Here is a 22,118-nt window from a genome sequence, read left to right on the forward strand (position 1 = left end):
CGTCGTGCCGGTGGGCGGGGTGTGGGGAGCGCGGCCGGGCGCGCATGGGGGATGCGGAGCGCCCCGCGGGGCGGGCGGCGCCGCCGGGGCCGCCGCGGGGCCGCCGCGCCTGAGCTGAGCGGCTCCGCCTCCGCGCGCGGCCAGCAGTAGCGGCGGGGACGGGAGGTGAGCGCCCATCCCCGCGGCGGCGGCTGCCCTTTCCCCGCGGCGGAGCAGGAGGATGCGGCCCGGCGTCGGGCTCTGAGCGATGGAGGGGGTCCTGTACAAGTGGACCAACTACCTGGCAGGTACGCGGCGGGGGTCGGGGCCTGCGGGGCAGTCGGGGCCTGCGGGGCAGTCGGGGCCTGCGGGGCAGTCGGGGCCTGCGGGGCGGAGGTCTTGGCCTCGTCTCTGAGGCGCTGCTGCTGCGCCGCGGGGTCCCGGCGTCCCGCGGGCGGCTGGGAGCGGTTGTTAACGGGCCGGCTGAGCAATTGTTCGCCGTTTGCGCTTAGAGCCAAGCCGCTGGGGAGCGGCCGAGCGTCGCGCCGCGGGCGGCGGAGGCTGCCGGCGCCCCTGAGGCGGCTGGCGCGGTGGGGCGCTCGGGGCCGGCTCCGGGGGGTGGGCCGGCGGCCGGCGGGTAGCGGCGGTCGCCAGCCTTCCCCACGCGCTTCCGTGTGTGTGGCGTGGCGTGGCGGCGGCCCCTCCGCCCGGCCGAGCCGGGCCCCTCCGCGCTCCCCTCGCAGCCCTGCGGCGTGGGCACCGGCGCCGCCCCGACAGCCTCGCAGCCAAGCTGTGACCGGCCCCCGTGGTTTTCCACTGGGAACTGGGTGGCCAAGTGCCTCTCGAGACCTGGATTGCGCCTTGCCGTGTTAGTCGGGGTCTCGTAACCGGGCAGGCTGGGGGGAAACGCTGTCTGAAGCGTCTTAAGCTGATGGCCCAGCTGTAGGGTTTTCCCCCCCTTTCTTCTCAGAAATAGCTTTAATTTGCAGCTTCAACTTCCAGGGTATCTGTGCTTGCGATTGACGAATCATTGAAGGTGACATCTTCTAAGTCTTCAGTGCTAAGTGTAAAAGTCTGAATTCTCTTTTAATGTGTTTTTGGATGGTATTTTTTTTTTAATCTGTGTTCCTGTATCCTGACCTGTAACATAGATTAAAAAAACCGTTAGTTCTGGGTGAAGCATTCACAATGTGTATTTTTAGAAGTGCAGTAGACAAAAATGCACTAATGCCTGCGTCTCCATCAGAGCTCTGGTTTTGTTTGCCTCATAGTCTGTTGTAGTAGAGATGGCACCTCTGGAGATAGCAATGAATAGATGGTACTGTCAAGGTGAAACAGATTTCTCTTCTGACACTGTAATAGAACTAACTGTTCCTCTAGAGCGGATCAGTGTTGGATCATATACCATGCTTAATCAGGCCTCATGTTTGACTGCTTTGGCAATATCTTCTTTGCCCTCTCATTCTTCCGCGCTTCACGTGTGCTGTTCTGCTTCAGCATATTCAAATTTTGAATGTGGAGTGGGGTGAAACTCGATTCTGAGAGTTTATAAAACATGGGCCACATTGCATGAATTGTGGGTGGTTGCTGTGAATTGAAGTGTACAGAGCATACTCTTGCATTTTTCAGAGCAAGTATGTGTCCACGTATACCGGCCTTGCAGTGAAAGGGAACACTTGTACTGTAATTAAATAGATACTTGACAAGATACTTTTATCTCTTCTTCACAATAAATGCGGAGAAAACACATATAGGAAAAATTGTGGTTATGAAAGAAGTAATGAGGACAAGTTTCTTTTCGAAATAGAATGAAAATTGTCACTTTCACTTATGTGACCAAAAATGTTACTGTAGCAAAAGGTAAAAGGTCACAGGTAATGAGCCCTTCTGGTCTTTGATATAAATTCCCATTTGAAGTCTGTTATTTAATAAGTAAATATTTATTAAATGCTGTACACATAATAGACTGTTATATCAAAATGCAGCTAACTTCTGCTAAAAGTCAGTAGCCCTCTGAAATAGCAAACTGCAGAACTCTTCTTTCCATGTTTGTTGGCCAACTGAGAGCATCTACTGCTCTTGCATTTCAGAATTACAGCGTGTCAGGAATTCCCTACAATTTCTGGAATATAGGAGGGCAGCAAATTAAAAAAATATAATCTAATCACATTAGTGAAACTTTTAAGTATTATTACCAACTTTCTTGTTTACTCTCTATTTTTGTAGCCAGAAATAGGCAGTAGTATTTGTTGTCATTAATGGTAGAAGCCAAGCAGCAAAGGAGCTTGTTATTGTTGCTGAAGCATTGTGGAAAACATTTAGTTTCCTCCTTCATTAAAATCAAACTAGAAATACAGGTTGTTTTTCTTTTTTTCTCAAATAATATGAGTACATCTAAGAATTTGTGAAGTAAAAATTTCTTAAATATTTTTGTCAATCGTAGGACACTCTGCCCAATTTCAAATCAGAAGAGGTGTTTTTGTTCTTTAGCTTGCTTCTGTGAGGCACTTGGGAATCTTTTTAAATCCTTTGTTCTGTTTTTCCCAATACCAGCATAATGTGAGGCTGGAATAATCATCCATGTAGGGGCCCTTTTTATCAGAATCAGACTGTTGAGACAGGCACTGGCTTACCACCTGCATATGCACTTAGGAGATAAGGGCAGCACAGAGTCAATGTTTTGAAACACAGCGTAGCAGGGAAAAAAAAAACCATTAGTGCATTTCTGAGCTGCATTTTACAGGACAGGGTCTTCAGCCATTTCGTGTGTGTTTGCATACTCTTTGAGTATAAGTGGTGACGTACACATACAATTTGAAATATTTCCTGTGGGAGTTGGTATCCTTCAATATTTTTACTTTTTTTATTCTCTTTTTATATCTGAGTGTGGATCTGCTTATTAGTTACCGCACTGCATTTTTTGAAAGACACAGATGCTTAGCATTATAACTAATAAATTTTAAAAAATAGTAACATGTTGCTTGCGTATCATGGAATTGTGATATGTTGTAATGTGATCTGGTCTTAACGCTCCTTGAATTAGTGTTAAGACTTGTAATGGCTTAATATAAGTAGTATGAAGCCTTTAGCTGATTTTTTAAGAGTCTGGTGCCTGATTAAGCCTCCTGTGTTATAACACACTGCTGCTGTTTGGCTGCAGCTTGCTCTGTTGCAATGGCAATTGGTAAGCACCATTGACCACACTGTCATATCACCGTGCAGTCAGTGCCATTCCAAACCCTAACAAGCCAAGCACTAAGTTCAAGTTTGGTGTCAAGTTGTAAAACAGAGGGATAATCTGCTCCTATTGTACAGCTGACTCAGACTGTAATGGGCCAGTGTAATCATTATGCTCTGCTGGAATATTTTAGTTCCATGTTAATTTTAGGAACAAAGGTGATTCACTAGGCAAAATGATTTGCGTTTAGTAGTATTAGAAATTAGGGCATCTATTCCAATAACTAGTGAGTTTTATGAAATAGCTGTTTAAAAAAAAAAAAAAGGAATGCTATTATATTTTAACCTAGGAGGGTCCATGACAATAATTTACTATATGGTGTAATGCTACATAGAATTCTCACAGGTATTTGCATCTATGTATAAAATGCTGTTTTGTATACGTAGTGAAGTCAAAGATCATTATATAATTTTGCTAATGCAAAGCTGGTGAAAACCTTAGTAGGGGAGCTGGTGTATGCTGTCCTAACAAATGGACCTAGGAGTATAAGCCATGTCTTGGTTCCCTGCACAAAGCCTGACATAAAATTGTTGTTGAGCGATGGGGCTGGGCTACTTTCAGAGAAAATGGTGTGTCAGTAGTTAAGTGTGAAATATAGAAGTTTTTACTGAAATACAGTAGGCAGAGGAGCTAATAGCGTAGTAGTTTGTGACACCAGTCATTTATTTGTGTCTTACAAATAAGATCCTACAATCTTAAGAAAGTCTACCTGAAAAACACTTGAATGAAAATGGTTCTTCAGCATTATGTATTTTATCAACCTTCAAAATAGGGTTCCTTGGTGGCTAAATGAAAATTTAATTTTGCTCTAGAATGGAATATAGTGAAAGCTGAAATACTGCTGATCTTGGATTGAAAAAGAATGGGAGTGAAATATCCATGTGATACTAGTCTGGTTATAGAGTGGCTCTGGTCTTCAGACCATGCAGGTTGTTTAATTCCTGCTCTGTTACATGAATAGTTTAATGTTTGCATTTTTTATAAAAGTTGTAACAGCCAAAGAGCTGAATTTGATTTGCAATTTAGTAATTAGACTGAACTTTCATTTTCACGTTTTGATCTTGCTAGGTTGGCAGCCTCGGTGGTTTGTTTTAGACAATGGGATACTGTCATATTATGATTCACAAGATGATGTTTGCAAAGGCAGCAAAGGAAGTATAAAGATGGCTGTGTGTGAAATAAAAGGTAAGAGTTAATAGATTTCTGCTTGAGGAAACTTTAGCTGCCAGGGAAGTAGAAGAGATTGCGGAATATGTGTTCTGCATCAAAAGCTTTTTCTCTATTTTTGTGTATTTATGGTCCAATGTGGCTGCATCATAGTTCATAAATAGTAATGAATGCAAATTATGAAATTGTGACAAAGAGAAATGTTTTTGACAGTTAGAGCTCTGTTTTGAGATTTAGAATGCACCATGTATTCCTTTTTGTTTTAAATAATTGTGTGCACGTGGCTTAGGCTTGAAGTTACCTTGGCCAGTTATTTAGTTCTACTACTTATCCCCCTTATGACCAGGGGCAAGAAACTGATCTGTGAATGCTACTTTTTCAGAAGAACAGCAGCAGTGTCCCAAAAGAGGAGATTCTCATAAACCAGAGATGTTTAGTCTTTTGATTTCTTGAGTCATTTTTACTTCTGTCACTTAGCAGCTGCCCACCTATGTAGGTGAGGATGTATGAGTTTGTAAGTGAACTGTTTGTGTCAGACTGTGAGTTTAGTCTTTAGTGTACTCTAATATGTAGGTCAACCTCCTTGGCCAATAGCAAGGTATTCTCTAACTCTCCATTGCTTTCAGCTTTTGACCTCTTCTGAGATACCCACAGATGACTGGGCTTGTGATGTGGGTGCTTGTATATTGAAAAGTGGAACTTCTTATTTTACATGGTCCACCAAGTAATTTTCATGTGGTAACTTTTTACTGTTACCTTTCCCTCGGTGTAGATTAAATCAGTGATGTGAAGTGGAAGATCTAGGACTCTGCGACCTGAAGCCAGATTTTGTCTAGAAGGGAGATTATTTCAGTTTTTAGCCTAGTCTTCTGTAAATACTTGTCCTTGTAACAAAACTCTTCAGTTTGCCATGTTTAGACCAGGTTTGGAATATGACAGTTATTACAGATTCACATGCAGAAAGGGAACCCCATTGTACTTCAGTCTGGCCACTGTTTTGTGTCTCGTGTTGCTACATGTTGACTTGAAGTCATGCCGGGGAGAAGGGTTGAGCGGCTCTGGGCTTTATTTTTTTTATTTAGCAGTGGTACATTGTGACTTACTGTATTACTATGGGATTGTAATAAACATTTTAAAATACTTTGAATAATTGTTACTGAGTTGAGGTTAATTTTCTTTCAAAACTTTTTTATTCCTCCTTTATCGTAAGTTCATGCAACAGACAACACAAGAATGGAGCTAATCATCCCAGGGGAACAGCATTTCTACATGAAAGCAGTTAATGCGGCCGAAAGGCAAAGGTGGCTGGTAGCACTGGGGAGTGCAAAAGCCTGTTTAGCAGATACCAGGACAAAAAAAGAAAAAGGTATGTGTGTTACCTAGACCATATACAATCTTACTACTTTTTCGATGCTTGCTTTCAGATAAAGATAGTGCAAATATTGTGGTAGAAAGTCAGTATTATTGTCTTTAAATATAAATTGTAATTATTTCTAGTCATCTATATGGTAAATTCCAACTTGATGTTTGAATTAGGGGTCACCTCCATTGACCTCTTCTATCTTAAGAAGCTGAAATACCAGCAGCTTATTGTCATTACAAGAACACATGTACTATTTGTAGCTGTTGTGAAGCCATTTCACTTCTGCTTTTCAATTCTTTATAGTTACTATTGGTTTTTTTCCATAATTTTTCTTGGCTGGTTTAAGGTAACTATTTCTAACCACTATGGTGAGTGTAAATTTCATCCACTAATTTTTTTCTACTTTACATTGCTGCTAAGAAAGATTTCAACTTTATCTTTCCTGGTAATGTGCAATGTGCCACTTTCTTAATGGTCATTAAATTAGCATCAGTTATCCAAAAGTAGAAACTATTGCCTGCTTCAAGTACAGTTCTTGACTCATTGCAGAATCCAGTTTTCCTCAAAACTAAGTGAAAGTTTATGTGAATTTTTAAATTTATATTTAAATTTAAATGAAAAGTGCTTAAAATTTAAAATGTGTACATACATTGTATGCAATAAATTGGTATTTCCTTTATTTTTTATAGAAATAAGTGAGACCAATGAATCTCTTAAAACCAAAATGTCTGAACTTCGTCTCTACTGTGATCTTTTAATGCAGCAAGTTCATACAATACAAGAATTTGTTCACCATGATGAGACTCGCTCTCCTCCCAGCATTGAGGTACAGAATTTCTAGAACGCCATTGGAGAACCTAATTAGATCATACACCTTGAGTTTCTGTTGACATCTTATGCCTTTTTCATCTCCCTGATGTTGGGAGATTTAACCTAGCATCAATTTTTGAGTGTTTGTGTGTATATAACACTAACAGTGGTTATATGTGCATAGAGTACCTGAATGATTTACCCGTAATTGTAACATGCATCAGGAAGCAATCGTGTTATTGAGTCATTTGCTTAAAAGGCCCCAAAGGGTTGCCATGAGTTAAGCAATAATTTGTCTTTTTTGTATCTCTGTTACAGGCAGAGTAGTTGAAATAATCTTGTTTGTCCATTCTTTCCTTCCTTGTGTAGGAGGGTATTCCATTTTGTTATCAGTGAAAGCTAGTGTTAAAGGTATTGAAAACCTGCCGCATATATAAATCTCTCTGAAGAGGCACAAGTAAAATTATTCTAGTATTTCTACTTTTGAATGAAAGTTAGTGCTGAAAATTGTGAATTACTTCATTCTTTACACTCTTGAACAGCATGTGGACAATATTGTTGTCCACTTAGGGCAAAGCAAGGAGTTGATGCTTAGTCACAATGCAGGAAATTTTCAGTTTCCAGCAAGGTGAAACTGACCTGCAGGCTCCTCACACTGGAGTGATAAAGCTGTTTGCATGTTCTACTGCAGTTCATTTGTTTCTCTGAAAGATCTTCTGATACCAGTTACTCACTCTGAGACAAACTTCACAGTAAAAATGTTACGGTGTTGTTGGCTGATACCCTAAAGCAATTCAGATGTCAGAAAGAGGTTACAATGCTGTCACATTTGTTTGCTTAAATAAACTTCATTGGAAGGTGTACACTGGATTAAATAACATGGGAAGTGGAAGTTCTTTATGGTAAGGGGGGAAATTGTGTGTGAGTGTGTGGAGGGGAGAGTTGTACTTGCATCTCGTATTTTTTTCTTGCTTATGCTTGTGCTTTCATTTATTTTCAGAACATGAATGAAGCATCTTCCTTGCTTAGTGCCACATGTAATACATTTATCACAACACTTGAAGAATGTGTGAAGATTGCTAATGCCAAGTTTAAGCCAGAAATGTTCCAGCTGCCTCACCCTGATCCCTTGGTATCTCCTGTGTCGCCATCACCTGTCCAAATGGTTTAGACATTTTGAAATACTACTTTTTTCCAAGTGTCATATTGTTGGTTGGATGGGGGGGAAGAATGGCAGAAGACTATTCTATTGCTATGTGCTATGATGTCAACAGCTGAAATCTCAATTATGTTATGATCAGTACTGGTCCTAAATATAAATTAATAATTTTCCATTCCCAGTCTTTGTTTGCTAGCCTTTACGTAAGCAGAGTAATTTGCTGTACATGTCAAGGCCCTGTAATCATAAATGAATGAGGTTTAACTCTTCCTCAGTTCAAACATTTCTTTGTTTTTTTAGAATGCTAGCTGTACACTGATCTTAAAAATTTCATAACCTTGCATCCTGTTTAAACAGATAAGTGCCTTGTGGCTTGAAGCACATCAGCAAGATAGCATATCTTTCAGTGTATATAATTCAAAATGTTTGTATTAATCTAACATGCCCTTATTTAACAAAAAGGTAAATAATGGTAAAGATATTACTTGCATAACTCTTTACTACAGATTATTTCACTTAGAAGAACAGTGTAGGTGGAGTCATCTTAAATGTCTTCTTGATCATATGTATAGATTCCAAGATGAGCTGTATTGTGGGATTTTGTTGTGGGAATCCCTTTGCACTTGGATCTCTTGCTCTTTATCTTTAATCAATTTACTTACAAAGCTAATTATTATTGATTTAAATTAATAACTTTCTTTGATATGCATAGAGATTTGACAGTGATACGAGAAGAACCACAAGGAATCAAGAGGCAGGATTTGGCTTTATTGTGTAATGGGGAATTTATGCTGGCATTCGGTAGGGGAAAAATGTGTTGATGTTTATGTACATCATAGCAATTAACAAATGGCTCTATGAGTAACTCTGAAGCAAGAGAGAATAAATTCCATAGAAACTAGGTAGTATTTTTTTTGTAGGATACTATTTCCTGTGTGAATGCTTTAAAACTTTTAATATTGATGGCAGTCTATCTGTTTTCATGTAGTTAAATCAGACTTTTAACTAAGAAAGGTTGCTTTTAATTAAAAAAAAAAAAGATTGCCCTCCCTCTTTGTAGAGACTGTAAATAAAGTAAAAATTAATGTAGGTATGCATATTATTCTTATAAGTAGCTTGTGACATTTTTGGTGTGGTTTGTTTTTGTTTGTCCTAGATGAAGCGTTCCATTAGCCACCCTGGACCTTCCTATTCAGAAAGGTAATCTTCTACTGTATTAAGCTTTTTTTTCTTATGTCTTGAAAAAACCTCCCTGAACCCGCTAGCATTAAAATCAAAATATGAGAAGAATTCACTTGGGGGGGGACGACAGGACCTTAAACAGCATAATTTGAACTAATTTTGAAAACTAGGGTGCAGATTATCAGAGTTGGTGGCAAATAATGGAGGTGCTGTCTCTAATACACTATAAAAATTATGTCATGCTAGAAACTTTATGCAAATAACTTACTCTGACAAGTTCATGAAGTTAGACATAGAGCTTGAAATGCAAATATTCTTATTGGGTCAGTGTTTCAGGTTCTCGAATTATTTTTTTCTGCATATAAAGATCATATTACATTTTAATTTCCCTTTTCAGGCTTTATAATTATGAAAATTAAGAATGTTCTGTTGGTTCTGCCATTTCTAGTTTAGTATAGTGAAAAACATTGATATTAACTGTTTAATCTAAGCACCAAAATTATTTTAAATTTCTTTTGTAGGAATAATCACTCTGTTAAAGAACCTATTTCATCCCTTCACCGATTTTCACAGCGGCGCAGAAGAACATACTCAGATACAGAATCTCACATTGATACTCCCTTTGAAGATTCTCAGAGTAAGTTTGGAAGAGGGATGACTTTCTCTGGTATCTTTCTGTACAATTTATTAACCTGTTTACAGCAGCTGTTTTAGTGCCGTAGTAGTGCTTTAGTTATGCAAAGTTTTGGTTGTGAGACTCCTATATTATAAAGCACTTGCATAGTTTATGCAGCTGACTTTTGCTGGCTTTCATTCATATTGAAAAGGATCTTACAGCTGGAGTAGTTGTATTGAAATCAGTGAGACTCCTGGCAAGATAAAAATAGAGGCATTACCAGAAAAGAGATGTTTGTACTAACAAATCTTATACGATCGATGTTCTGGTAAGTGATGTGGAATACTGTTGGTTGCCACCTTCTGGTTGTCACAAAACAGATTTTCCTTTCTGTGACCCCTGTTGGTGGTGGTGGGTAACTTCCACCAGTGCATCGCGGCAAGATGGTTCATTTTGGTGGCTGCTTGCCTTCTGTAGAGAACAAGCGCTGTTCTGGAAAACTGCAGTCTTGCCAATAATAAATAAAAGCAACCCAAAAACTATGAAATGATGTCATGATCAGAATATTAATCCCTCCTAATTAGATGGGCCTACTGAGTTAGTAGCCATTTATCCTTTTGAATCTTGTTATTTATACTCCATCCTAACTCCTCTCAGGGAGGCTTTAACTTGAATAGTTCTTGACTAGTTCTGGTTTAGTCTTGTTTCCTTTTGGAGTGCTTAGTGTCTCACTTGGATTGAAAAAAACATTGCTGAAAGCCCATGTGAGCACAAAGCAGTACTCATGCTTTACATTCTATCATGAAGCAAGAATTTGCACCTCCACACCATTTTCTTGGTTCTCTGATGCTCAAATGTTGCAGGGTGACCACCTATTTTGCTTCACACATTCGCTATCAGCATAGGGTATGCCAGCATGTATCCCAAGCTAATAAACTTAGTATAGATCCTGTTCTGCGTCTCATTGCTAATGTAGGTGCAGCTTCCTGTAACACAAGGCTTTTCTTGTTACCGTCTGGAACTTCTGGTGTTGGTTACTCAGTCTGACTCTTTTCAGGACTGCTGAGAAGAGTCTTCGTCTTGTGTGTTTCTCCTAATACCAGGGTTTTTTGGTTCCTTACTATGTAGCTCTAGTTTCTAGCTCAGTTTCTCTGGGTTTTGTTGTGGTTTTTGTTGTTGTTGTTGTTTTCTTTTACTGTGTTAGAAGCTCCTGCTGCTACCTTCCAGTTATCTTAGTTCTTTCTCTTTCCTGTCAGGTAGCCTAGCAATATTCAACTTGCAGTGTGTCATCCATTTCATTTCAATACTAGAAAATGTTTTAATTAAATGCTGATCGATGCAGCAGTTCTTTTGAAGGAAAAAAAAAGTTCATGTGTTCCTTATACAGAATACGTCTGCGCCTCATAGATTACTGTCCTTCATAATGTAGAAGTCATTGGGGTGGGCAGGAAATGACTTGATTTATACTAGCTGAACATTCTTCAGATCCATCATCCTTGGGCATGATATTGATTGAAATCTTTCAGGAAAAGTCTAGAGTAATTACGCTACTGATTGCTTATGTATAGGAAATAGATAATAGAATAACTGACAGAATGTATGAAGTTTTGAGGGTTGAAAACTAAATACTGATGTCTTCATAGGGTCTGCTCACTGTTCTAGAAGTGCTGTCAATGGAGATCTGGTATCATCAACCATTCCTGAAGAAAATCGATTGGTATCAAAGGAAAGATCTGAACTGGAAGAGACTCTTTCATCCTATTCTTGAAGAAACTGAAAGTATTCAATTTTCTATAAATAATGCTATGCAAAGGCTGCTGTAATTATACTGTTGTTATAGGAAGTAGTCATTCCCCTTTTTAGAAGGATTTCTCTGCACTTTATAGAATAACATAAAACTATCTTTGAAGTGTATTTTATCTTTATATAGTTTATTTGCAAGAGTATTTTCCTAATATTTCACAGTTTGAATGTGCATTTTTTGGAACAAATGATGGCTTAACAGATAAGCATCCACATTTGTAAATGTAGCTCTTTTTAAAAAGTGTGAAGGTCTGACTGATACATTAGTAAACCTGCAGGTTATAAACTTTAGCAAAAAGGTTTCATTTTGGGGGGGGAAAATGCAACTTGTGCCATGGGGCCTCTTGGTCACTTGTACCAGGTCATCCTCCAGGAGCTGCAGTTAGCCCTGTAATGGCTTTTTTTTTGCCTGTGTAAGGGCTGTGGGAATGGGCACTAATGGGTCTACTCTAGCAGCCTGACAGTAATTGCCATTGCCTTCTTTAAAAACATAAGGATATACATAATCTGGTCCTTATTTTTAGCCAATGAAAGTACAAATATTTAGTGTATTTTTCTAAACAAATGTGTAAAAATAACTTAATATGAAGCATTTGTACCAAACATTGGATATTTAATAATTTTTATTTATTTATTCTTTTTTGCATCAAAAATTTCTACCTACTTTCACTTCTAAAGATCTACTAAAGGCTTCAAAATGTGCATAAATTGTTTCTGGGGTGTGTAGCATCACAAGTAGCTAATGCAGCACTAGCACTGTAAGATTTAATGTACTCACTTAAGGTGTTTTTAGCAAGTATTATAGAAGTAAGAGCTGAAATATTAGGTTAAGCTGCTGTTGTAATGAATATTTGTATCTGTACATATTTTATTTATGACATATTTATACAAAAGGGAGCTTCTGTTTTTGCGACTCCTTTTATCATTTGAGGAAGGTATACACCAGGAGATGGATTCTGCTCTCAGTTACATCAGTGTAAATTTGCATTAACTGTAAATGAGATTGGAGTCTGACTTTCTTAATAATTAATGACTGATGTAGTATAACAGTGCCTACTAGCAACTTGGTGCATAAGGTTGTTAGTGTTAGCATCGTAAGCTTTTGGGGATTTTTTGGGTATTAATTTAGGGAAAAACTTGGTCTATAAAGTCTTAGCTGTAGAGCACTTTAAGCAAGCCATTTACTCTTTTTGATTTACACAACTGTTAAATATACAGGGTTCTTTGCACTCAAGCACATACCAAAATCTGTTTTTATAATAAAATCTTTAATTTGGTTTAACTAGTCTTCCTTTTGTGTATATGAATAATTTGGTGTTTTTGAAGCAGGCTGGAAAGGACAGATGGGAATGGAATGGAAGCTTTCCTTATAAATTTCTGAAATGTTGATTTATCTAAATCAAAAATCAAAATAGGTCCAAACATTGAGGAAAAACATATGAGGTGTTGCCCATATATAAAATAGCAGTTCATAAACCATTATGTTAGGGTCGAATGGAATGGAGTAGCTCATACAAATAAAGATGTTTGTGGATAACAGCTCACAGCTGTCATTTGTGCTCAGGTCTGTCAGTTTTCATGCAGCTAGCATTTACACATGCGTATCAGCCACACACATGCTTGTACGTTTTTTTTCCGAATGTTTGCTTTAATGTATTCTGTATGATGCTTATGACAATTGTAACAATAAGTATTAAAAATGTTCTGTGAAGTAAACTACATATTGCGGTGAGAGCGTTGTCTTGAGTCATATGCTGTCTTAGAGCTGCTTTTTGAAATTTCACTTAGGTTTCTGTCAGCTTTGTACAGTGTTAAGTACATGTCACATTAACAAATATATTTTCCTGGCTTTCAGACACTACAGAGAAAACAGTTTGGACCTCCATGTTGTGCAAAAAACCTCTGAGACTGATCAGTGCCACAGATAGGATTGTTTAGGCAAAAGTAGTAACGAGTTGATTGCAGCATAGAATTTGCATATAATTACTTCAGCACTGTTTTGGGTTTCTCCATGTCACTAAAGCTGGAATGATGGCTTTGTATATATGTAACATGTTCCTGCTGGAGTGGAATCAGCCTTTTTATATATACCTATACCAAACCCTGTGGCAAAAATGCTAAAATGTATTTCAGTGAAATTGGTGAAGATGATATACTGTTGCTGTCACACTTCTGGCATCTGGAGCTAAGAAGTCATTTCTGAAAATGATACTTAGCTGGCTCAATCACAATGATCCATAAGAAGTAAGACTTAAAAAAAAAAAAAAAAAACCCCAAAAAAACCCCACAAAAAACCTGGGTGCTCTTACAGTTTCATTTCCAAGTTTAGGAGAGAGTTTATCAGGAATGCCTAATTTTATCATTATTCTTTCTGGTGGAGAATGGCAGCTGAACCTTAACATAGAATGTGTAATTAGTACTTCTAGTTCTGATCTCAGTTGCTTCTGAGGAGACCAATCTGAAACAAATTCAATTTTTTAAATAGAATTTATCACTTAAAGTACAAGCATATGACATATTTAGGTGAAAAATTGATCACTTCTAGTTACTGAGTTGTATCTCTAACATCAGCTAATTAGAAATGTGCTTAAATGGCTTATTAGCTTGGACTGTAAGGAATTAATAATCAGGCTCTCAGTGATCTGGAAACTTGTGAATACTGAGATTACAACATTCAGGGGCTTTAACCTCTGAAAATTAATGTTTGTATAGTAAACCCTCTTGGCTTTTTTAAATTCCCACCCCTCCCCCACCCCAGCCCCACCGTGAGAAAGCAGTCTTTGGGATAGGAATACTTCAGAGGTTGCTTTTGCATTTAAAAAATAAAGTACTATAAAATGTACTTTATTTAAAAATTGAAATCGCAGCTATTTGTGTTAAGATTATTTTCATGAACTATAAAATTGTTTTGCATGTTATGCCACCATCAATTTAAGCATTGAAGCGTAGCTGCTGCTCCTGCTGGTGTAGGTTAGTAACTTTTTAAAGGGGTGTAATACCTCAATGAAGGATGTGTCTGTGTCTGAAAACTAGCTCCTTTTTTCAGGTGTTCCTCATCATCCTGCTTTAAAAGAGTTAATGTGAAACCTGCCTGTTATGGGCATTTCTTTACTGACTACTTTGAGGGCTGAGCCTAAGAGTTCCAGATTCAGATGTAGAAGAGAATGTTAGTGCTTAAAGGGGGCTTATGTGGAACCCGATTCCCCAGATCCACAGTTGCCATCCTGAAAATCTCTGCTGTTTAACATTGAAGGCTGTCCTGGTTTTGGCTGGGGTAGAGTTAATTGGAAGGGGAGTCCTGGTAGCTAGTGTGGTGCTGTGTTTTGGGTTTAGTATGAGAACTATGTTGATAATACACTGATGTTTTAGTTGTTGCTAAGTAGTGCTTTGTCGTGGTTCAGCCCCAGTCAGCAACTAAACGCCACGCAGCCGCTCAATCCCTCCCCCCACCCCTGTGGGATGGGGAGAGAATTGGAAGAGCAAAAGCAAGAAAACTTGTGGGTAAGAACAGTTTAGTAATCATCATCATCATTATTTTAATTATGATAACAATAATGATAAGGAAAAGGATTAAAAAAAAACAAAACACAAACGATACAACCGCTCACCACCTGCCGACTGATGCTGCTGGTCCTCGAGCTGCGATTGCTGCCTGCCTCCCCCGGCCAGCCCCTCCCAGGTAACCCACTGGGCATGACATTACGTGATATGGAATATCCCTTTGGCCAGCTTGAATCCGCTCTCTTAGCTGTGCCCCCTCCCCTCCCGGCTTCTTGTGCACCCGGCAGAGCATGGGAAGCTGAAAAGTCCTTGACTAGTTCAAGCACTACCCAGCAACAACCAAAACATCAGTGTGTTATCAACGTTGCTTTCATACTAAGTCCAAAGCACAGCACTCTGCCAGCTGCAGTGAAGAAAATTAACTATCCCAGCTAAAACCATGACGTGCTTATGCTAGTCAAGGACTTTTTCAGCTCCCCATGCTCTGCCAGTTGCACAAGGAGTGGGGAGGGGGCACCGCTGGGACAGCTGACCCAAACTGGCCGAAGGGATGTTCTGTGCCATATGATGTCATACTTGGTATATTAACTGGGGGAGTTGGCCGGGGGGCAGCTGTCATTGCTTGGGAAGGGCTGGTCATTGGTTGGTGGGTGGATGCATTGCTTGTTTTTCCTGGGTTTTGTTTTTCTCTCTTTTTGTTGTTTTCATTACAATTTTATCATTGTTACTATTTTAATTATTAAAATGTTCATATCTCAACCCATAAGTTTTCTTTCTTTTGCTTTTCAGATTCTTTATCCCATCCCACCAGGGGTGGGAGGGTGAGTGAGCAGCTGTGTGGTGCTTGGTTGCTGACTGGGGCTAAACCACGACAAAGACCAAAGGACCATACAGATTTTTATTTCACTTGTAAAACTTCCCCATATGACCGTAACTGTGTATGTACATCCTTAGAATTGCCACTGTCTTGGAAGGACTCGGCCCTTAGAAGCTACCTTAAGCAGCAAACTAAGATTTGTAAGCTAGGCCCATACAGCAATGCTCCCCTGTTTTGCAAAGGATGTCTAACATACTGACATGAACAAGCTTACTGGAAGGTAAAGTAGCGGCCTGCACTTTAAAACGTGCTAGAAAAGCCAGCTTTATCTCTGCTTTTCCCACTATGTACGCACAGTAGTGATTAGAAGGTGTTGTTTAGGAATTTAGTTTACTTAGCATTTTGATATTTGGTAAGTCTGGATGAACAATCCAGAATGTTTTTTGGCAAGTGAGTACTATAAGAAAGTAGTCAGACTGTTTCCCAGCTCTGCTGTCTGGTGCTGCCGCTGCCTTAATGGTAGGACAGTATCATCATGGTTATTTATGCCCCAATGTACACAGGTATGCCCGTAGCCATATCCTGACTGTTCTAACCAGCATGCATATGGGAGAGAAGGCTGAAGGTGAGAGCACATCTGTATCTTCTGGATGTGCTTAAAAAAAAAAAAGCCGGCCTCCTTCAGCTTTTTCAAAGGAAAGGGTAAACAGGCATCTCCAAGACTGTCAATTACAGATGTGAAAGGTAATACTTTAAATCCTGTCGAGGGACAGGACTTAAGAGTGTCTCCTCCTTTTCACTGTGTGTCGTATCCTCGGTGTGATAAATTCTGCTTTGGCTACTTCTGTGTCTTCCCTTTCTTAGTGTACTCTGTAGACTGCCTAGGGATTTTTCGCAAAGTTTGGGCTGCAGTGCAGAAGGAGGTTGTAATTACTTACATAGGTGTGACCTAATTTTTCTATATATTTTCTGACTTATTTTCTCTCTCATCCTTTCTCCTTTGTAGTGCTGCTGTTTGTACTATGGCATGTTCCAGTGTGGGAATGACTGATTTATTTTTAACTGTAATGCTTGTTATCCTTTGGTTTTGTTTTTGTTTTTTTTTAAGAACCATTAATTATTCTGATTTTTTTGTAAAGTCCAACCTCTAGAACATTATCATGTTCAAAAAGGGGGAGGGGGAAAAAAAACCCAAGCAAACAACAAAAAACTAGAGAAGATTTAGTTTTAATACTTTATCAGAGATGTGAGGTATTTGTGTTCTGTTCATATTATTTTCTCCCCTTGAAGGGAAAAGTCATTGAAACGGAGATGACTGTAAAAATTGAAATGCAATGTTAAGACTATGGTTCCTTGTCTGCTAGTGGTAAAATGAATCTCTTAGTGTTATTATGCCTAGCCACCATCACAGTTATTTTTCTCAGACTGCCAAATGTAAAATATTAGTAGAAAATCTATAACTTTGTAGTAGAATTTATACACCAGCTTGCGGGGCTTTGCTAAAAAGTTTCTCCTTATGCGTCAGGACCCAGGAAACATGAAGTCCAAATGTCTTCACACACATATCAGTGGTAGGATATTTTTCTGAACCTGGTCCTATAGCGCAATAAATTTTATCTTTAAAGAGAGCAAATGTCAGCTTGTATGGTTAAAAAGCCCAATATTCGACTTGAATATAATAAGCAAATAATTTGAGATATTCATTGCTCATTTTATGCTTATTTCCTGTTTATTTTTTTTTAATCGAAAGTCTGCTTAATCTATTGTCTCAAAAAACTACTGTTTAGGGATGTGTTTTGTGAAACTGAATATTGAAGCTTTAGGTTGTGGCTTTATCAGTGTCACTCTGTTAGTGTTCACTTAGCAGTCTTGTGAGAAAAACACTGGCTCAGCAGGTTGGTGTGTAAAGTTATCTGTTAAAGCTGTGCTTTAGCAAAGCCTGTAAGTACTTTAAATCCTATTTTTAGGCATGTGAGTGACTCATCTATTTAAAGTTGGGTGTGCTTGCTTAAGTACTGTGCAGAGTGGGGCCAGGGAGGTACAGGCAGAATGAACTTGCTTACACTGCCACACCAGTGTTCTTTTCTCATGATCAGGTAAATATGTCTAGACTCAGTAGAGGCCACGGAAGACCGAGTCTCCAATAGCATTTATGGGGAAGAGTCCCTGCATTAATCTGCAGATGCTGTCTGTCACTACTACTTTCTGCTGAGATGACAGACTAGTGCATTTTTTTAGTGTTAACTTGGTTACGTGCCTGTGTCCACAAGTTAGTTGTTGGTTAAACAAGACTGTACCTGTGTGTTTTTGTGTCTTGTATTTTGTTTTGTTCTTTTTTTCAAAACATCGAATGGAATTAGAATGAGAAGCTTTCCTGAGGTTTTTTTTTTCCCTTTGAATGCTTTAATGATAAAACAAATGGCCTTTTTAACCTCATTTTTATTATTCTTTGTTACTTTCCTCCCTAAGGAAGAATTACCATGCACTTTTAAATTCTCATCTTTATGATTGTTTCTAAATGTTCCTGGTTCCATCACTTGAAAAAGTCCAGATCTTGTCCTGACCCAAAACTTAGCTCTTCTGAAATCCTCGTTTTTACTTAGGTCCTTGTTTTATCCCCATTTATTAGCTTTCCAGCATAATTTGGATAGCCAGTGGTTGACAGTATATAGAATTATAGGAAATGTAAAAAAAAAAAAAAAGTCTGCTTCTACAGTGAGTCTTTTTTGGAATATTTTTTTAAAGATACTACCTGCTTTGCTATTTCTGAGCTTGTTTTTAGTGGTAGTAGTATGCTGGGAGTCATAGTGATGTATAGTGCTCCACTTAAGAGAATTTTACAGCCCCTGAAGCAGTGTTGCATTGCTGTGAGTGTATTTGCTCTCAAGTTTTTTCCTACTGACCAGAGTGAATTCTAGAAGCAGAGCCGCTCCTTGACCTTGGTATTCTTTTCCCATAGATAACCAAAATTGTGACCTGCCTGCATGGGATTTGTGATTCCCCCCGGGAATGGAAAGACAGGCTTTGCTCCTATAGATACGTCATCTGACTTGAGGGATGAAGAACTGATGGGGCACAGGTCCTTAATCATCCATGGGAGGTGAGAACTTGTAGGTGCAGGCAATCAGGGTCAACTAGTTTGTACTAGTTGCAGCTGCCAAAAAAAGGAGGCAATAGCCAGGTTTTCTGGAGGCAGTTTTTTAACCACTTCCAGCAGAGACCAGTTATGAAGAAGAGAGATTAGCAGTTTATCAATATAGGATGTAGTGGCAGGGCTGGAAACTCACTTAACAGAGGGATAAGAAAAACAGCATAATGCTGAGGCATGTGCTAGAATTTATCCTTTGTCAGTGAAGAACCTATGAAGAAAACTTAAAATAAAAGCTCGGGGGTTTTTTGTTGGTTGGTTTGGGTTTTTTTGCTGACTTTCTGGTGGCAAGGCTGTTTCTGATAGATGGCTGAGTTTTCACCAGTTGGCTACCCGGTTTACACTGGAGAATTGTATTTCTACCTAGACTTCTCTTTCAGCAGCTCTTTTTCTGTAATGTAGTACAGGAACTGTAAAAACAGAGCATAATGAATAAATAACAAGGAGTCACAGATTTTATGGTGCAGAAAGCATGCTTTATTTCAACTGAACAATTCTATCTCAAGGAGGTTCAACAGCTAACAAGATTTACTACTACCTAAGGAGAACTAAAGCAAATTGAAGTGCAGGGCGGTATTTGATGTTGTAACAACAGCTTGTTTTCAAACTGTGGTTCGTTGCTTAGTTGCCCGGAAGCGACTACTGGGTGTCTAATACTACCACACAAACTCAATCACTGCACCCTACGAACCTCCGAGAGGGTGCTGCTGCTGCACTTGAGTACCTAAATAGCTTCGTTGATTAAGGGGATGGCCAGGTGATGTTACTTTTTAAAAGCTATTCAGGCAGTCAATATGTCAGAAACAGCACGCAGACAGTGGGTGAACAAAGTGCTGGCCGCTGGCACTTTGTCCAAAAATTGTCAGTCAGGTATGGAAATTATGACATAATCAGATCTAATGTAAAACATTAGAGCAATGCTTACAGGAGGGTAATTGCAAGCATCACCAATGCCTTACATTTCTGATTCAACATAAATATTTGTGCATGTATGAAATACTATGCACAGTAACATCTCTTAGGTGTAGGTAATCTTCAACAGGGAGCCTCTCTACCTGTTGAGGCATTCTTAGACATCAACAATGAGTTGAGGCGCAAAAATTAGTTATATGTTGAGCAGGGTAGTCGTTTGCTAGGAAACTTTCTCCTACCAACTGTTAGTTCCAAAAGTTACGTTTCAAAATGTCATAAAACAAATGGTACAAAACTTCATAACCGTTAACTTCGGCTATATACAGTATGTACATGTCAGTGAAAAAAGTGTTTAAAATTCTTAGGTCAATAATGACTATAAGTCATAACGTATAGCTCTGGACTTTGTCTCATTCAGGTAGGTACAAAAATATTTTTTTTATATTTACAGATCAGATATTTCAGTCCATATATGAATCACTTGTAAAAAGACAAGTGTAAATAATACAGATCAAGCTCTCTAAATTGATCGAATATTAATATTCACAGTGGCAGAATCGGTACCAAATTCATTTCCTAAATTCAGGGTATAAAGTCCACCGTCGTTCTTCTGGACATCCATTATGATCAGGGTGGTTAGATCTTCACTGGTTTCAATGTGGAATCTGCCTTGCTGGTCCTGACTGGTAATTTTTCTCCCTCTGCAGTACCATGTTATTTCAGGAGTGGGTTCACCCGAAAAGGCACAAGATAGTGTGAGAACTTTTCCTTCATCAATGCTGATATCAGATGGGAGAGCTTCAATTTTGGGTGGCACTCCTTTACAAAACAGGAGAAGAAACACCAAGTTAGTCAGTTTCCACTAAGCCATGCAGCAGGTTTACTCTGAGGACTACTTCAGGATATTTGAAGCACTAACTCTACCAGTAATTGTATTGCTCACCTCTCAGACCTGATTTAAGCATTTTACTAGTTGAACTCTCCAGTTGAGCCATACTAGATTTCCCCATAATACTGCTGGAGCTCATCTCTACAAAGGATTCTTTCATGGAAGACATGCTTTTGGCAGACATGCTTGCAAATTTCATTTCAGTCATGCTGCTACTGCTGAAACTGCTGAATGAAGCCTCTTGTTTAGAAGAAGCCATTTGAAAGGACTGAGAAGAAAAACTTTCGTGCATGCTTGCGTCGCCACTTGTCTTCAATACTACCTCTTTTGGAGGTTCTTCAATTAGAGCTGGGGAGCATCACAAACATAGAAGGAAAAACCAATAATGTCACATTAACAAAGTCATGCAGTCCTGTGTGGTTAATTTTACAGAAATGAAGAGACAGCGCAGTTTGCTGTCAGTGGAAAACTGCAGTGGAGTATGAGATTCTTTACAATGATTTGATTCAAGATGTCCAAATCACAAACTAATTTATAAATTAAACAAATAGGAAATGGAACTGTTACTAGTATGTATGAGCTTGAAGGAAAAACATACTTAAGAAGAAACAGGTCATCACACAGTATTTCCTGTTAGAACCATTACTGGCATTAGACACTGAGAAATTGTGTGTGTGGTTGGTTCATGTTTGTAGAAACTGTGAAACATTTTCAAGTTCTTACAAGCATGGTGTGGGAAAGTCTATATTTCACTGCATTTTTCTGTAGCTATAAAAGGCAACAGAAAAGCTCAATCACTGTAGCTTTCCTTTAAACCCAAGCACAGTCATACAAACAAATCATAGCAACCTTAAACCCAAGCACAGTCATACAAGCAAATCATAGCAACCTTAAACCCAAGCACAGTCATACAAGCAAATCATAGCAACCCCTTGATGCTAGGAACTGGGATATGGTACAGCCAATAAAATACTAAACCCAGTTCAGTTATGGCTAGGTTACCAAAGATTTCTTTTTAACTGTAGAATTACTTTGTTCTATTGGAACAGATTCTGTTAGTAAATGAGGAAAGAGTAATTGCCAGCACCAAGGTCTTAACACAGTTGTCCTAGAAGGATTGCTCATAGCCTGCTGCTAACGTGCATCTGTTGATGTAATAGAGCACCTGTGTGCTCTTCTATAGATATTACAAAGATTTCTAGTGCTGTTTAAGTTCTGCATATATAATACACAAAAGAAATAGGAACTTGTTAGAATACCTAAATCAACATTACCAGTGACTTTTATCATAAGTCGTTTTAGTAGATGTACCACAGCAAAAAGTTGAAAGTTGTGATTAGTCTGAACACAAAACCCGGAGAACAAACTTACGGAGTACAGTCAAAGACGCTGTAGCAGAGCACTGCCCATGGTAATTTTTTGCTTTGACTGTGTATTTTCCGGTGTCACTCACTGCTGTGTTTCGAATCTCAAGAGAATATATGTTTTTAGAGCGTGTTACTCTGATATGCGATGAAACAGCAATCTGAGGAAG

General features: G+C 39.0%; 2 protein-coding genes across 2 annotated transcripts in view; one reads left to right on the forward strand and one right to left on the reverse strand.

Moving 5' to 3' along the window:
• Positions 1 to 4: 4 nt before the first annotated feature.
• PLEKHA3 (pleckstrin homology domain containing A3) lies at positions 5 to 13,038 on the forward strand. The gene is made up of 8 exons (XM_064451717.1): positions 5 to 287; positions 4,286 to 4,402; positions 5,595 to 5,750; positions 6,437 to 6,573; positions 7,558 to 7,722; positions 8,873 to 8,916; positions 9,420 to 9,535; positions 11,158 to 13,038. Exons 1-8 carry the CDS (start codon positions 248 to 250, stop codon positions 11,280 to 11,282), a joined length of 900 nt encoding a protein of 299 aa, XP_064307787.1. The 5' UTR covers positions 5 to 247; the 3' UTR covers positions 11,283 to 13,038.
• A 6,199-nt stretch (positions 13,039 to 19,237) lies between these two features.
• Positions 19,238 to 22,118, reverse strand: part of TTN (titin) — a 241,322-nt gene continuing 238,441 nt past the window's right edge. The window contains exons 298-300 of the mRNA XM_064453243.1: positions 21,956 to 22,109; positions 20,639 to 20,932; positions 19,238 to 20,514 (exon numbers count right to left, since the gene is read on the reverse strand). Of these exons, the coding sequence (XP_064309313.1) occupies positions 20,216 to 20,514; positions 20,639 to 20,932; positions 21,956 to 22,109 (747 nt within the window). The 3' untranslated portion in view covers positions 19,238 to 20,215. The remainder of the gene's footprint in view (positions 20,515 to 20,638; positions 20,933 to 21,955; positions 22,110 to 22,118) is intronic.

The sequence above is a fragment of the Phalacrocorax carbo genome, chromosome 5 (genome assembly GCF_963921805.1).
Source record: "Phalacrocorax carbo chromosome 5, bPhaCar2.1, whole genome shotgun sequence".
Lineage (NCBI taxonomy): Eukaryota > Metazoa > Chordata > Aves > Suliformes > Phalacrocoracidae > Phalacrocorax > Phalacrocorax carbo.

Coding starts and splice junctions, on each gene's coding strand:
- PLEKHA3 (XM_064451717.1), top strand. CDS start 248: ATGGAGGGGGTCCTGTACAAGTGGACCAACTACCTGGCAG. Junction 5,751..6,436: donor CAGGACAAAAAAAGAAAAAG/GTATGTGTGTTA, acceptor TATTTTTTATAG/AAATAAGTGAGACCAATGAA. Junction 6,574..7,557: donor GCTCTCCTCCCAGCATTGAG/GTACAGAATTTC, acceptor ATTTATTTTCAG/AACATGAATGAAGCATCTTC.